This window comes from Apteryx mantelli, chromosome 1 (genome assembly GCF_036417845.1).
Source record: "Apteryx mantelli isolate bAptMan1 chromosome 1, bAptMan1.hap1, whole genome shotgun sequence".
Classification (NCBI taxonomy): domain Eukaryota; kingdom Metazoa; phylum Chordata; class Aves; order Apterygiformes; family Apterygidae; genus Apteryx; species Apteryx mantelli.
Window position 1 is genome coordinate 66,688,099 of NC_089978.1, and position 15,692 is coordinate 66,703,790.

A 15,692-nucleotide genomic window follows, 5' to 3' on the forward strand; every position below is an offset into this window, starting at 1 on the left:
TGCACTTACCTTTCCCACAGTATGTCTTCCCTAACAGGGTCACATACCAGCTGTCCTTTTATATAAGCATTTGCATCTTTAATAAAAGAGGAAATTGCCTGAAGAAGGTGCTTTGCATCATTCATGGTCTCATCACTAAATTCTATTGCTAAGAAAATAAAAACTGAATTCAGGCATTATGACACAGAGGATGTTGTCTGTCATACATAGGAACAATATTCTAAGAAATAATCATTCCAGGATATGAGTTCTTTATGATTTGTCACAGCAAACTTTTCTCAGTTACTTGCATATTTAACTAAGAACTCTGTTTTTCAGGCACACTAGGTGAATGGAATGAATATAAAAGACAATCATTAAATATGACAAAGTATAACCTACTGAAAAGAAATTAGATTGATTCAAAGAGTGTTTGGAAGCTTACTGAAGCAATAGGTACACAATTTTAAGGTTTTTTTCAGTATTGCATCTTTCTGTCTAGTCATTATTCCAAAGTAGTTGGATCAGATATATTTCTAATCATCCCCTCAGATTTAAGCATGGAAGATATACCTTTGATCTCCCCCTTAATTTCATTCCTTTTCTAATTTAGGCAGACATGATCTGTCTGTGGAGACCTCTAAAGACACCTAACCCTTGACACTGACTCTATAAGGAATACAGTCACTTATTGTTAAAGGACTGCTTCACCAGCATCCAAAATGCAGATGCACCTAAATTTCACAGCTGAGGTTCTGCACTAGGTATACAGTTCATTCACAATATCACGGCTAAACTGCCATATTAGCTTTCTAAGGTAATTTTAAAAGAAAATACAAATTGCTTAAACTTGTAAGTGCATACCTGGAATAGGACTCATCACACAACTTGCACACCTATGTCTAAGCCCAGCTGATCTGGGCTCTCTTTATAGTCAGTGGAAAGAAAGAGAAAATTGTAAGTGAAATGCTGCACCTTATTCTAAGTAGAGCGCTACATTACAATGAGATCTGCTATACCCTAACCCTAGAGTGCTTCTTTCCCACTGACTATAAAGACTACATTAGAGTCCCTCTGCTAACATCAGTAGGCATCCATGCCAACGCTATGGATGCTGTTACTGCATTCAAAGGGATTCTAGCTTTATTATCCAATTTAGCTTAGGGGACTATCCATATTTACTTCTGCTGATTTAGATTTAAGCAGGGCTCCTCTCATTTTGCCAATGCTCTTAGAAGTGCAAGTACTGAACTAGTCCACTGGCAATTTTACCAAGAGCTGCCATCACAAATAGGGAATTTTTCTATTGGTAATGTACAATTTACTGTAAAAGACCATCAACAGAGCATAACTCAGACCTCATGCAAGACAGCTCACCTGACTTTGGTGGAAGTTGTGTCCACCAAGGACAGGCCTAAGTTTAAATGTATTCCTTCTTACAATATCACATCGGAGTAAATTACTTAAATTCAAGGGCCACACACAGCCAGTGTGGTACCACTTCACCATTTTATGTCTGATCTCTGCACTAACATACATCTAAAGTACAGCTCACACTGTATTCCTAATCTTATCAGCACTGAGCATGACCTGTAGTTTCCACAGCCAACTCAGTTCTGCTCCAGCACACATTAGAGCTGTTTTGCACAATTACCCAACACTACACAGTCACACACTCGTTAGAGAAGAGTGAGTGAGGGGACATAATTAAGAGAGGAGAAGCAGCCAGATGTGAGACTTGATCTCAGTTTCATTAGCAAATCCCAAAGCCTAACTATTTAAACACACTTTCCATAGGATTTACCCCAGTATAACTGAGGCACAAGCCTGAAACTATATTTGTCAGATTTTTCACTTGTGTGCCATTAAAAATCTGCATCACTGTCTCATTAACATCAGTCTTAAAATTAAGCTTTACGAAGCTTTTTAAAAGACTGATGTACTGACTTTTAAAAATGGTAAGATATTGAGAGAGATCATTTATATCCACGAAGATTACTAAACTGATTGCTCCGGTTACAGGAACTCCAAGAGGAATACCTGATGAAAGTTTATTCTGATGAAGCCCACTTTGGTTAAAGCCATTCTTCTTCACTCACTTACGGCATTTTCTAAACTACCATTTACAGTCACTGCAAATGCACAGTCCAGCACAAATAAGTCTAGTTCTAGAAATTCTCGTTGTACCCCCTAATCCTTCACTAGTTTACTACCAAATGCATCAACATTACATCATCAAATTACAAAATAACAGAACATTTATTAGGACCTACTAGCAATTAAAGACCAAAACAAACAAAATGTTAGAGTTCATTTAAAATCACAAATTCACTGAACTTATTTTGGGAGATGAGCAGTGTTTTCCGGACAGAAACCCACTGCCTATAGCAAGTTTACAGCACCTCCATGTAACAGCAAAAGCAAAGCCACCTTTGATGGGATGCAAGAAGAAAAGCAGTGACTCATAAGTGGGTCCCACAGAGCTTTGGAGATGGCATCTATCACTCTAAACTGCACCCAGAAGCAGCCTGGCAGGCACTGACAGCAGTGTATGTTAATGGTGGGGCACCATGCTCTAGTTGCTGCCTGATACACTTAGGAAACACCTTTTCCCAACAGCCCTAAGTATACCAAACTGTGATGATCTAGGTCAAGAGAGGGATGGCTACAGGCATCAGCTGCAGCGGAAGCAAAGGGCCTGGAGCACCATCGCTGCTCCCAGCACTCAGATTAATCCAGACCAGTTCTTCCTCACCAAACTGGATCCACTGACACTGAGCTCCAGCCTCTGTGTCCAGAGCTCTGGGATGGCAGGGAATAACCAAGCTTGTCAAAGAAACACACAGATAAAAGCCCATTCATTGCTGGATAACACAGCGGGCCCTCTTCCTCCTTCCGTCTGGCTGTTTTTCACATGCTCTGAGCAGACAGAGAAGGTGATGGAGTGAAGCGATCCCCCTGCAAAGACACACTGTGAAAGACAGGATAGCAGAGCTTTTCTCTCCTTTGGCTTGCTCCTCAGAGGATAAGTGAGACCAGTCTGTTCTGAGAAAGAGGCACATCAGCAAAATTTCATGATCAGTAGTAATGTTACTTGCAGAGCCAATAGATCTTATAATTAGATGCTTTGCCTGTGATCCAAGTTATTGCATAATAAGGAACAAAGAGAAGGTGCTCAGGTATTCACTTCAAATAAATATATTTAGGAAGCAGAAAGCGAGACAAAGAGGAATGCAGTTAAACTTTATCTTTCAAACAAACTAAATGGATAGCATGAACACATGCTGACACATTGCATAGTAAAAACCTGACTCAAGAGAGGGGACTGACCTCAGCTGTTTATCTGACAACAGCCTTGTATTCAGCACCATATCCTGCCTCATAATGTGGCAAGTGCAGCAGACCTTCAAGCAATTTGTATCTGCTCAGTGGATTACTGGCAGCATACTCTGACATAACACCACAGTTTCCTTTTATCAAAGCCACCTGTATTTGCACAAATAGCACTCTGTTTTTATCACAGGAAGATATTTAACCTTTAAGTAAAGCAAAAAATTGTCATGTCCTTCTTAGATTGGCTCAGATGCAGCTAGGTCACAAGCAGCAGTAAAGAGTGTGCAGGCAGCTCTCAGTTGCACAGCTGTCAATACCATTCCTTGCCCTAGGGGCAATCTTAGAAATTTCTAACCATTCAGTTTTTGTTTACAGAACAAACATATATGACTGTGTTGTAGGTCTTATCCTTTTCTCTTTTTGTTTTAAAAACGCATTTGCTCAAGACTCCCAAGCGCCCCCAGCTGCAGTCAGAGAGCCATTTATGTGTTCACAATTTATTTTGTCCTCTGACAGAGACCCTGAGGAAACAGGCAGGCATACTGCCTGCCTCACCCCACAGCAGCAGCACTCTACACCGCCTGCCCCCTCTCCCAGCCCAAACATGGGCTTATTCGACAGCTAGTTTCCCTCTAAAATTTGCCCTTCCCTTTCCATGATGGTGGAGGCTGGCAGTCAAGAATTAGCAGTCTCTTGCTATCTCATTCTTTGAAATATTTCAGAAATACACAGCATTCCTAATGCCTTCATCTGCCTTGTAAGAGTGAGGATCCACCAGGAAGATCACACGGGTAGTTCCTGCAAGCAGCTCAAGGTATTAATGAGCAAGATCTCTCAGTCAGAAAATTGCACATCCATAAAGATTCACAGCATGTCACATACCAACAGATATTAGCAAAGCAACAGAACCGTGACCACAGCAGTTCTCCCAGTCTTACTGCTAGAGGCGCTTTATTTGAGGCATCTAGAGGCCTGCTTAAATAACACAGCAGGTGTTTCAGCGTGTTCCAGCATCCCATTACAATACTAAGAGTGTCAACAAACCAGATGAACCAAGAACAGTTATGGAACTGCCATCCTCTTTTGGCAAGTATCAATAAACTGGTAAAAATGCTATCTGTATAAAAACATCTTTTGGTTAAAAGTAGCATTTGCATGTTGGAAGCACTCTGGTGTAGACAGAGAAGCTAACAAAATTCGCCCTCACCTCTGCCTGCCAGTAGTTTTTGCCAACTTAAGACGATCATTAGCTTATCAAGTATTCATCTAAGCGAGCTTCACTGCACCACAGAACTCCCTGAATGCCGAGCAACTCCACAGGGCAAATCACAAAACAGCAGGGAAATAAAAAAATTATTAGAAAGCCCGTGTCATACTCTACAGGAATATAAGGTAAAGCTCTACCAAGATCTCTCTCCAAATACAGCTGATCGTGACCGAAATAAAACTGACTGCAACAGATGCAAATCAGAGATGGAGGTAATTCATTAATTGAAAGTGCGATTAATTGAGAGCTGCAATTAACTGAAATTCAGGAAGGTATTTAGACACACGCTTAAGTACTGTCCTTGGTAAAGATGCTTTTCTAAATGACAGCCTGAGAGCCATCCTACAGAGCACAGTAAAGTTTCCATTTTGTAAGTGGAAAGGTTCAAGGCACTGCAAGGAAGAAACCCACTTCACCGCACCACTGGATCCTCAGTACTTGGGAAGTATGTGTGAAAGGGCATGCATATCTTAACAAAGAATCCTTTTTTTTTTTTTTCTCTTACCTGAGCTGTATCTGCTGCGCAAACAAAACATCCTGAATTGATCGGATGAAAATTTCTTCAGAAAATCCTAAATTCCAACAAAGAGACAACTTTATCAAATAACAACTTTTAATGGAGTTGTTCTGCCCTCTTTTATTTGTTTCACAGACAATTTCAGACCAACTAACATTATAAAGAACCCACGTCTGTAGTTTAAGATAAGCTTAAAGTCTAAACTGAATAGAGTCTAATTCCATATAAATATAATATATAAATATACACACATACATATATACAAGATAGAAATAATGTCAAACATAAATACAAGATGCAGAAGAATACTTTGCAATTATGATCAAATGTACCTTGAATAAGACTATTGGAAAAAGCAAACCTAAGTTACTGGACTAAGATTGGGATACAATCTTGCAGGGAAGGACAACTCCCGAGTTTTTCAAATTTTATGAAAAAAAGTATTAAAGTTCTTGAAAGAAATTAAGCGTGTCATTTTTCCTGAAGGCCTGGAACATGAAGGAAAACATGGAGTGAATGGAAAAAACTTCTTTTCTATATTGCTTGAATTTACCTGTGTAAGTTATAAAAGCTTAGTAATTTCATCTTAATACTTAACTAGCTTTAAAAATACTTTACTACTGCTATAAAGAATTTCATTTACTCAAAAGAACTATTTAAAAGCCTGGGAGGCACATTTTAAAACATTCAATCACTTGACAACTCCACTTTCAGCAAGAAGGTTGGACAATATGCAAATTAACTGTGACCACTTCATTCCCGGGGGGTTTTTTCTGTTTTTGAGCTACAAACTCACTATCATCAATTTGCTGATTTTAAAAACTGCCACTGAAATAGAAAGGCATAAGGAGAAGTCAGTACAAGTAAGAAAATATGAAAAACATCATGAACTTAAGGATGAATATCTCAAAATTTAGCTTCGGCTACAAAATTAAAATGGCCTGAACACTGAAGGTAGCAAAATGTTAGCAATGTGCAATGTCTCAAATGAAAATAGAAATAATTGAGGTAATCAAGACAAGCTAAATCAAGAAACAGACAGTGAAACTAAACAGACTTTTCTATAAACTCTGTACAAGTGAATGTACTCAATATGCCCGGAGGCTTGATGTTAGTATACAGAAGGGCAAACAATATGAATAAAGTAAGGAGATAAATTCTATTGAGGCAAACTTTGAATTTGAGAAGACACAATCTAAACTGGAAAATCACTTTTGTACTTTTGGAATATGGAGCCCAGAGAAAGAAAGTCTCATAACTCTTTCAAAACAGGTTGCGTGGCTGTGCATTATGCCTACACACTTGATTTGGGGGGGTCAGATTTAATAGCTATTTAAAAAAAAAAAATCAGAGAGGGGAACAAGGGGGAAGAAAAATAGCACAGCTGGATTAAGAGCATCCAGCATGGCTGCAGGAAAGAAAAACCATGCCTCGCTGACTACTTGGAATGCATTCAGTGCTTTGCTGCCCAGGGATACAAAAGAAAGGCCCTAGGTACCATCCAGGCCTTGAATTTTTCAGAGCACATGTAAAAAGTTCCACATGGGGCTTAAACTTCAAGATGCAGAAAGACTATACAGGAAGAAATTTGGTTCAGTGGACTGAAAATTACTTACAGGAAAGGATTAATCCTTGTTAACCGTGTCTAATCACAGAAATTAAAAGAAGAGACCTGCAAGGGAAGGGTGCTGATCCAGAAGTTTTTTTTGTTGTTAAGAGTGTCGCTACTTGCTACCAAGAAATTTTTGTTTACCTCGCACACAATGTTTTCCTCAATACAAAGAAATCCCACTAAAAAAAAACAAAGGAGAATGTTTCCATACTTTTTTTTTTTTAATTGCATGTGTTGCATTAATAGTCATTTCTTTGCCCTGTCTACATCATCTGCTTAGACTCAGGAAATTTCTGTCAAAATTGTGAGTGACAGATAACTTTCCTAGGGGAGATAAGGCTTAACTGTACACAGACAGCATCACGAGAATTAAGAAGAAAGCAGCTCAAACTGAATTCTGTTTTTAAAAGGATTTTAATTAGTCTTCCAAAAGGGCAAAGGGGAACATATGTGCTCGAGCAGCCTCTTAAGCTTTGTCTACAGGAAGAAAATTACCCACTTCTAACAATAGGTGTCAGCCATCACTGGAGCTGAGTTAGTGTTAAGTACAGCTGTATCAGGAACATGATGACAGAGAAACCCTGCTCTGTGCTACTTCAAAAACTTTGGCTCAACCTCTTCATGAGCCTTCAGGGGGGGAAAAAGGAAATATCAGAAGTCATTGCTTCAGTGACCTTAGAAGCCTGCTTCTGGTAAAAGCTTCCTTCTCTTTCACAGAGTAAAACAGGACATATTCATGCCACCTGTTGATATTAAAAGACAAAGCTCTGTGTGCATCAGTAAGAAAGTGACAGTAAAGACTAAAGGAAAATACAAGGGACCACTACCATGGTGCAGTTGCAGGTTACCTGGTAAGTTCAAGACACTGAGACTATGTCTGATTTTACCTAAAGCAGGACAAGGAGAAACATCTACTCTTTTATAAGTCACAAAAGCACATACAAATTTTAAGAGAATAAAGAAGAGAAGCCATTTTTGTAATGCAGAAGTCTGATATCAGGCACAAATGCTGCTTCTACAAACTCTCTCAGCTCAGTTAGAGCTGAGTGCCACAGGCAGTTCGTGAAGACACTTAGTTTTTCCTGAACAGAACCAGACTACCTCCTTTGCTTCTCAACTCCAAAGTTATAAACAACCCCTGAGTCAGAGCAAGTTTCCTACATTCAAATGCAGAATAACAGGTACACCAGGGCCAGAAAAACACTCTTATTCCACTTACGCAGTTCTTCCACTGCAGTGTAAGCACATGCTCAACTGTTTTCTCAAAAGGAGACTGTGATTAATATTTACCTATTAAAAGCATACATTTCTTCAATTCACAACAACAGATTACCTTAATTGTTATGTAGTTTTTTAATGACTTGGACATTTTTTCTTGACTTCCTTTAACATGCAGATGCCCTAGAACAAAAAAAGAAGAAGAAAAAAAGAAAAAATCAGTCAGGATAAGTTAGCATGCTTCTGAATTGGTAGCGAATGAGAAAGAACTCTGCACTGAGACACTGGAGTCACTGGAGGCAGCGTACCCTGAGACAGATATGCGTCAACCATATCAATGCAACATGTAACATTTTTCCACAGCTTTGCCTACAGTCCTACACACCTCTCTATCCTCATCTTTGGCTGGGTGCATTTTAAAACATAAGAAAATAAAACATTATTCAAAAGAAACATGAAGAAACAGACACTAATACGGAAAAAAAACTAAATAGTATCCCTGTTCAGAAGTGGTGATAAAGTAAACTACAAACAAGCAAGCACTTTTCAGTCTCCACAGAAAATTATCTTACCTGTCTCTCTTGACTTTCCAGAAACATTTTAATGCCCTTAAAGATCTTCTGGTGATCTCACAGAACAATATTCTTGCAAACCAAACAATTTTCTGTATTTTTTTTTTTTTAAGTTGAATTACTTGTTGGCAGTCATTACACTTTTTTTTTATTATTATTCCAAAGATTTATTCTGCATTGCTTCAAAACACCACATGTGTAAAATGAATTTTCTGTGCATTCCCTATTCTTAAACTTGAGCTACCAAAAATTAGGAACTATCAGGTTGCCAGAAGGGATTAGACAGGATAAGGAAGAGCTGAGGTTTTCTGAAGCTCTATTTGAAAAGTTACTGTTGAAGCAAGTCAAGGTTTTTGAAAGACAACTGGTAGCTTTTGCAAGTAGCTTCTCAGAAGGAACTTTCCGAAAAAGACGCTGTATTTTTCTAAATATTCATGCTGAAAAATCTGGCAGGAGCTTAAAGTCACACAAAAGAGTTAGTGAGGAGAACTGCAAATAACAGAGTACTGTACTTGGGAAATAAATTCATATATGCTATCTGGGAGTTTCTTCACTCAAAGCAGAGCAAGTAACGGCAGTGGGGAGTGTCCAAGCAACAAAAGGCAGCCTTCCAGACCTCCCACCTCCTACACCATGTCTGCTTGCACAACTTAAGCGATCTAAACTGTGCCATGCTGAAAACACATGGCTATTGATCACAACATGCATGGTCCAATATCTCTCTAGAGCATTTCAATAGCTGTCGCACTGTCCCTTCCCACAACTGCCCCCTGCTCTAGACAGCAATGAGTATCCCTGCATGGCACAAATAGTTGTGCACAATCTCTGCTCACAACACAGCACCTTCACACAGACATTGCTCTGAACAGGGTCTGTCCAGGTCCTGCATCAGAACTGGTTCCTTTCCTGCTATCTTGGTGCATTTACCGGGGAAACAGAGAAATCACAGAATCACAGGAAGATTCAGGTTGAGTTTTAGGTCATCCAATCAAACCCTCTGCTCCTAGCAGGGCAAACTTCAGAGCTAAATTATGCTCAAGAATCACCAAGTTCTGCTTGAAGAAAGGAATTCGTTTTTGGTCTCCTCACTGCTGCGATGCTGTTTAAAGAAGAGTTAGTGAAGAGACATGATATTTAGAGAAGCCTATTCCTCACCTTGGTCTGCTACTGATTATTCTGAACTAATTACCTACCAAAGGCCACTCATTTGGCCAGACCGTGGGAGGCTGAGTCAAGGGCGGGCGAGGGAGGGATGAGGCTAGGATGCCTAATTTGAATTAGTTTACTTTAAATGCAGTCTCTGAACTTTGCTAGAGCTGTCAGTAGCTGCATACTCAGAGAGTTTGTGGGGCTGCAGTACAGGAAAAGGGAAGTAACCATCTCCATCACATTTGGGAGAGTCTGCAGAGCTCAGCTTCACGACTGAATGTTGTGTCAGAGCAACACCAGAGATGAGCAGCCAGAGCTCAGATGTGCCTGCGCCCTTCCTGTCCTAGCCACACCACCACTGCTGATAGGAAACATCAACTATCCACAGAATGGTAGTGATGCTGAATACACAGCCAATAAGAGTACTCAGTACCATTTCAGAAATGCAGTTTAATGCCTTAATTGGCTGCTTCTATTAAAAGCGTAACCCTGTATGTTACCAAGCACCCACAACTAACACATAATTTTCAGGTATTCAGTTACTTGCAGAATCCATTGCTTTAACATACTTAGATGCATATTTCTGAGTGTGAACTTTTCTTACTGTTAAATACCATATCAGCACTCTGCTTGCATTCGGACTTTGCAATCCAGCAATATCTGATGCCTATCTGATGCTTCAGAGTGCTCTGAAGGGCCAATATCTGACATATGATTATGTTTGTTTTCACAGAGAGTGGCAGTGGTTTAATTTCTTGATCAACAGCCCAATCAGCTGTCTGAATTTTATGTTACTCTCTGCACAGCATTCCTTCACAGTTTTGTCCGGAAATCTCTAGCTTCTGTGAGCAGATCAAACGCCCATCATCCTCTTCTGGATATGAAAGCAACATGCTCAGGCCTGGCAAATGGATGTGAAAAGTATCTGGTTTCACTTCTTAGCTCTTTCTGACAGCGACTCAAATCAGCAAGAACTCTCCACGAGAAAGCTACCTTCAGTCCTATCCTTGACCACCTGAAAATTTAGGTTTACATAACACACTGTATCAAGGGTAGGAGAGAACCAGAGACCAATGGATCCAGAACCAGCTACAAGAGAAATCTACCATCAAAACAAAAATCTCATTTTCAACATGTTTGTCCTAACTGCTAACAGATGAGGCCATTTTCACTACTGTGTGGTTGAACATAGGGCCCTATCTAAGAACACTCAGACTGTCAGAGATATTGAACACCTGCAGCTCTTACGACTTTAATGAAATCCACGCATAAACTTCTTTGGTGAAGGGGAATAGCCTGGTTTTGATTTTTTTTTCTTTTGTAAATGTGCCTCAGTGTTAACTTAACTTTAGGCAGCCAAATTTAAAACAATTTGACCACGTTTTCCTAATAAGGTTATCGGTAACATCTGAATTTGAAGTATTCCTCTCTTGAAGAGTTTCATTGCTTGGAGTGAATGGTTTCATTGAAGAATCAAAAAATATAAGGTTTTTCATAAATTCGGCTTGGCACTCTTCCTAGAGTATAAGTAGTCTAAAAATAAAGTCCTTATAAAAAGATTTATCCCCAGTGCAGGGATTTTATTCCTCTAGTGGGATCACTCCTCCAATTCCGAGTCTGCTAAAATTCCAGAGTCTGTTTTCAGAATAAATTGTTTTTGAAGCCAAATCATTTGCCCTGAATAATTCACATTATTGTCCTCCAGCAAAATTTCTTGACTTAATGAATGTAATCCATCAGCTTCTAGAGAACTCTCAGTATTTAAGTTCCCCTTGAGATCAAGTTCCTTCTGGTTTGAGAAAAACTCATGAATCCTCTTTATTTTTTTATTTTCAAAGAACATTTCCCCTCTAGTTTTGATTCCAGACCTTTAAAACTGAAATGCACTGGATACTGCCAGCTAGAGCCCTCCATTGAAAACCAGTGAATCTCAGTGAGGAGTGCACAGAATTCCCCAGCACTTCAGGAGTAAAGCACACCCTAGAGGATGCATCAGCCTCTGGATAATCTCTGTTGATTTACGACAGGCTCTACACTAGGAACCGGAACTAGGATTCAGTATTCATTTCATACACTGCAAATATATTTTAAAAAGAAAGCCTGAGCAATTCCCAGAGTGGACCACAGACTTAATTCTGCAGCTGTTACTCAGACAAGTAGCTCAATGAGTTCATGAAGACATCTTGCGCAAAGTAGTGTTCAGCAAGAAGAGAGACTGCAGAACTGAACCAGAATTTATCAACTTCATTTCCTTGGAGATCATCCAGAACAATGAAGACTGCAACAGGAAGGACAAATTTCAAGCTTCCCATCAATGGTACCATAGCTAGTACCATCATACAATGATATAGCGCAAAGCATGATACAGCGCAAAGTTTACTGAAGTGCTATTGTGCAAGGCAGCAAGGGCAGGTTTACGTAATCCCAAGCAACATTGTAACGGTGAAGACTGAATGATTCTTCAGTGAAGACTGAATGATTCTTCAGTATAGTCTAGTCAGGCACAGCCAGAGAGGTTGCTGATGGGGGGAGAGAGGAGGTATGTGACATCTGTAAGCTATAGTGACAAAGACACTCACTCCTCCCCCCTCTACTGTACAGTCCCCTGCCTGCTATGCCTTTTTTATTTCATTTTTTCCCCCAGTCTTGGCTTCTCTCTATCAAGCCACAAATACTTAGCTGAGCTCCTTTCTTTCCGTGGCATTTACCTGCTGGAGGAGCAGACCTTCAGCTGATGTAGACCATCACAGGTCCATTGGAATGCATGCTTCTGCCTGGTCTGACTGCCTCATTGGGGTCTCTGCAAGAAATAGGCTAGATACAAGCTAGCCACGCTTTTGCTAGAGAAATGGACAGTCCCGTCATACTCTCACTGTCTTGCACACTCCTCTGTTCCATGCGAGTTTCACAGGAAGTTTCACTGTTGTGCGTTCATATCATGCAATTCTTGGGCACTACTTAAAACTTACCCAAGCAATTTTGATTTTACGCATTCTCTGAAACTAACTTTTCAGGGTCCTCTGCAGCTTGGCTAGCAAAGAAGTTGGTCAGAGCACAAGTGAGGATAAGGGACCCTCAGTTCAGATGTTTTTCTGGAAGATCACAACTTCATGAACTTTGTTGGTTCATCAGTTCACACACCTTAGCATTCTCCCCATCCTTATTTTCCAGTAATACAGATGTCTTTTCTCATCATGATTAAAAGCCTTTCACTGCATTTACAAACACAGGCCATTTTATGCAGCATTCTACCAAAAACTTTTGTTTAAACCCACCAGCAACTGGTACTGAGAGATGGAGTACAAGAATAGTTTATTCTAGTTTTGATGTTTTTAAAATATTACAATCAACTACCTGTCTGCTTGTCCCTTCCACTCATTTGCCTTCAGATTTTGAGGGTTCTATTTCCAAGGCAGTAAGAATTTCTCCTTTTAGGAGGATGACATAAGCACACATAGAAAAGATCAATTATTTTTACCCTCCTCCTACAAGACTATTACAGCCGAAATAAACAAAATTAAAAAGAAACACTACCACACAAAAAGTACCCTCAAATTTTGAGGAAATGCAAATGAAAGGGCAAATGAGATTCTATATGAAGAACCCCAATTTCCATATTTTTAGTTAGGATTAAACAATACACACTGGGGATGCACACAGCATTATTACTTAGAGATTTCCCCAAATGAAATTGAGGAGTGTTTCACTGTAATTGCTTTATTAACACAAGGCATCCATTCTACTGTTTCAGGATTCACTCTCATTTATGTTTCTTCACTTACTTAGTGAGAACAGGAAGTTGGTAATTGTAGTAGAGCATCTGCTTGTAAGGTTTCCCCCACATTTCCAACAATATAAATGCTAAACCTAAAAAAAAAAAACCCTTGAATTTGTACACAGCTCTCACATGACTAATATTTTACTTACCAGAATGCAAAAAATAATTCCCCCATTGCTCACACTGATGATACACCTCACACTGAGCAATTTCATTTTCATGATGAGGAAACGCAAGATCTATTCCACCAGTATGGATGTCCAGATGCTTTCCAAACACTGCACTGTAACAATATTTTTCTGATCAGTAGTAGAACACTACAAACGTTTTTTGTAAGAGAAATGTGCAAAAGAATAAGAAGAAACATTATAAATATAAATATATTATTTAATTATTGCAGTATCAGAACAAGACTTTAAACAGATCTCAGACAACAAAATGGCAGCAAAGCCTCCCCACAAGGCCATATCTGCTTGCAATTAATCAATTTTCCTTACTAGGAACAATAATTTTTCTAACTTAGATTTAAGAACTGCAAGCAGGACATTTACTTTCTTGTTCGGTTACTGAATCAATATCAGACAGTGGCCTTCATCTGCAAACCAAACAACTTCAGTGATGTACATTTCTTTAAATTTGATACCACTACTCTTTATCTTGTACCATTTCTGTAAGAACTCAGGCAATACCCTACACAGTCACGATACAAAACACTTAGTCCTATACTGTTATAATAGCAAAAGAAAGTGTCTAATTTTGGGCTTATGCTAATGAGACTGAAGAATCAAGTCCACTGAAGTTACAACAGCATAAAGCCACAAATGAAAGAAGAAACCAGATTTCCTCATGCAGTTGAATTTCCATGAGTGACCTGTTGAAAATACAAACCTCTGATTCAGTAGCCTTCTGGGTTATACATGTGCATGGGTTAAGGACAAGGAAATCTGACCCCCTTGCCTGTGATCTCCCAAACGTACTCCTCTCATCCCAATAGCACTGCTGCATCTGTGCAGGTTAGCTGAGTACTTACTTTCAACCACCAGTATTTACAGAGAGGCCTGGGCTACATAAGGTGTTCACATGACATTATGACGGACCTAGAGGCTTCCTGGTTAAAGCACAGGAGTCACGTACTATCCACTACTTCACCAAGTCCCTGTTACGTCACTTGGGACAAGTTAATAACTTGGTTTTGCCCTTCTGTTAAATAAAGACAATATTTCATTCTCACAGGGAAGCAAATCTTCGCTAATTGCCCAGTAGCTGCAGACACCCAAGTTGGAAAAGAAAAAATACATGCTGTCTATACTAGTAAAAATAAAACACAAGACATGCACGCACACAGACACATGCCATCTTTGCAAGTGTCATATCAACACGTTGCTCCTCTTTTTCTGGTAGCTGGCTAGATATTAGTACTTCTGTTGCTCCGGGCTTGTGATTGATCTGCAGAACTAGTCAGGGTGGAGGAAGGGAAGAAACAGAGAAAGACATCGCTGGTGAACTGGCTGATAGTCATTTCCCAAGCTCGTGTCCATCTGCTTCTTTCCATGTGCTCTAAAAACAGATTAAGCACAGCTCTTCACAGGAGCAACCCCTGCTCTTGGCTTCCCTGAGATCTATAGAGGAGCACTGCCATTTGCAGATCCTTCCTCCCACACACTTCAAAAATACTCTAAAATTAATTCACCTAAATGACTTTAAGGGTTTGAGATCTTTGGTAAAACAGACAGGTAAGTAGTTACTGTTTAAAATGGGTATTTGACAGCTGACTGTGACAGTAAATCATTTTAGATGACTTACAAAAATAAGTTCTCCATTTTTCACAGTCCAAGATTACTACACTTATGCTCTGCATGGGTCAACCCCTATCTGCCAGACAGGAGCCTCCTCCAGCCACAGTAAAATAAGTTTTTACAGAAATACAGAATATAAATAGCATCACATTAGCAGATGGGCCATTTTATAGTGGGTTGGCATTTCTTACCTAGAGTAATTTCTGTCACAGGTCACACTTCAAACAGCAGGTTTTTGTGCACTTCAGTTGCTTTAACTACTCTTTCACAGTGCCGAAACTATTTAGTGACATAAAATCATCTTTACAAATGCTTTTCACAATCAGGAACTAATGACTAACAACCCCAGGTGCCACAGTACAGCATATGAAAGAGAAACCTAAAGCAATAGTTCCATCTACTCTCAGCTTGGGCTCAACTCTCAAAAAGGATCAGACCTCAGTAATTTGTTATTAACTTCCAAAAAAGATC

At 39.5% G+C, this 15,692-nt stretch overlaps 1 protein-coding gene across 3 annotated transcripts in view; it reads right to left on the reverse strand.

The window, feature by feature from the left end:
• The window catches only part of CARS2 (cysteinyl-tRNA synthetase 2, mitochondrial), a 45,447-nt gene that overhangs the window by 16,015 nt on the left and 13,740 nt on the right, over positions 1-15,692 (reverse strand). For all 3 annotated transcript variants that reach the window (XM_067293942.1, XM_013954126.2, XM_067293952.1), the window contains exons 7-10: positions 13,575-13,708; positions 8,042-8,109; positions 5,085-5,151; positions 10-148 (exon numbers count right to left, since the gene is read on the reverse strand). In XM_067293942.1, the coding sequence (XP_067150043.1) occupies positions 10-148; positions 5,085-5,151; positions 8,042-8,109; positions 13,575-13,708 (408 nt within the window). The remainder of the gene's footprint in view (positions 1-9; positions 149-5,084; positions 5,152-8,041; positions 8,110-13,574; positions 13,709-15,692) is intronic.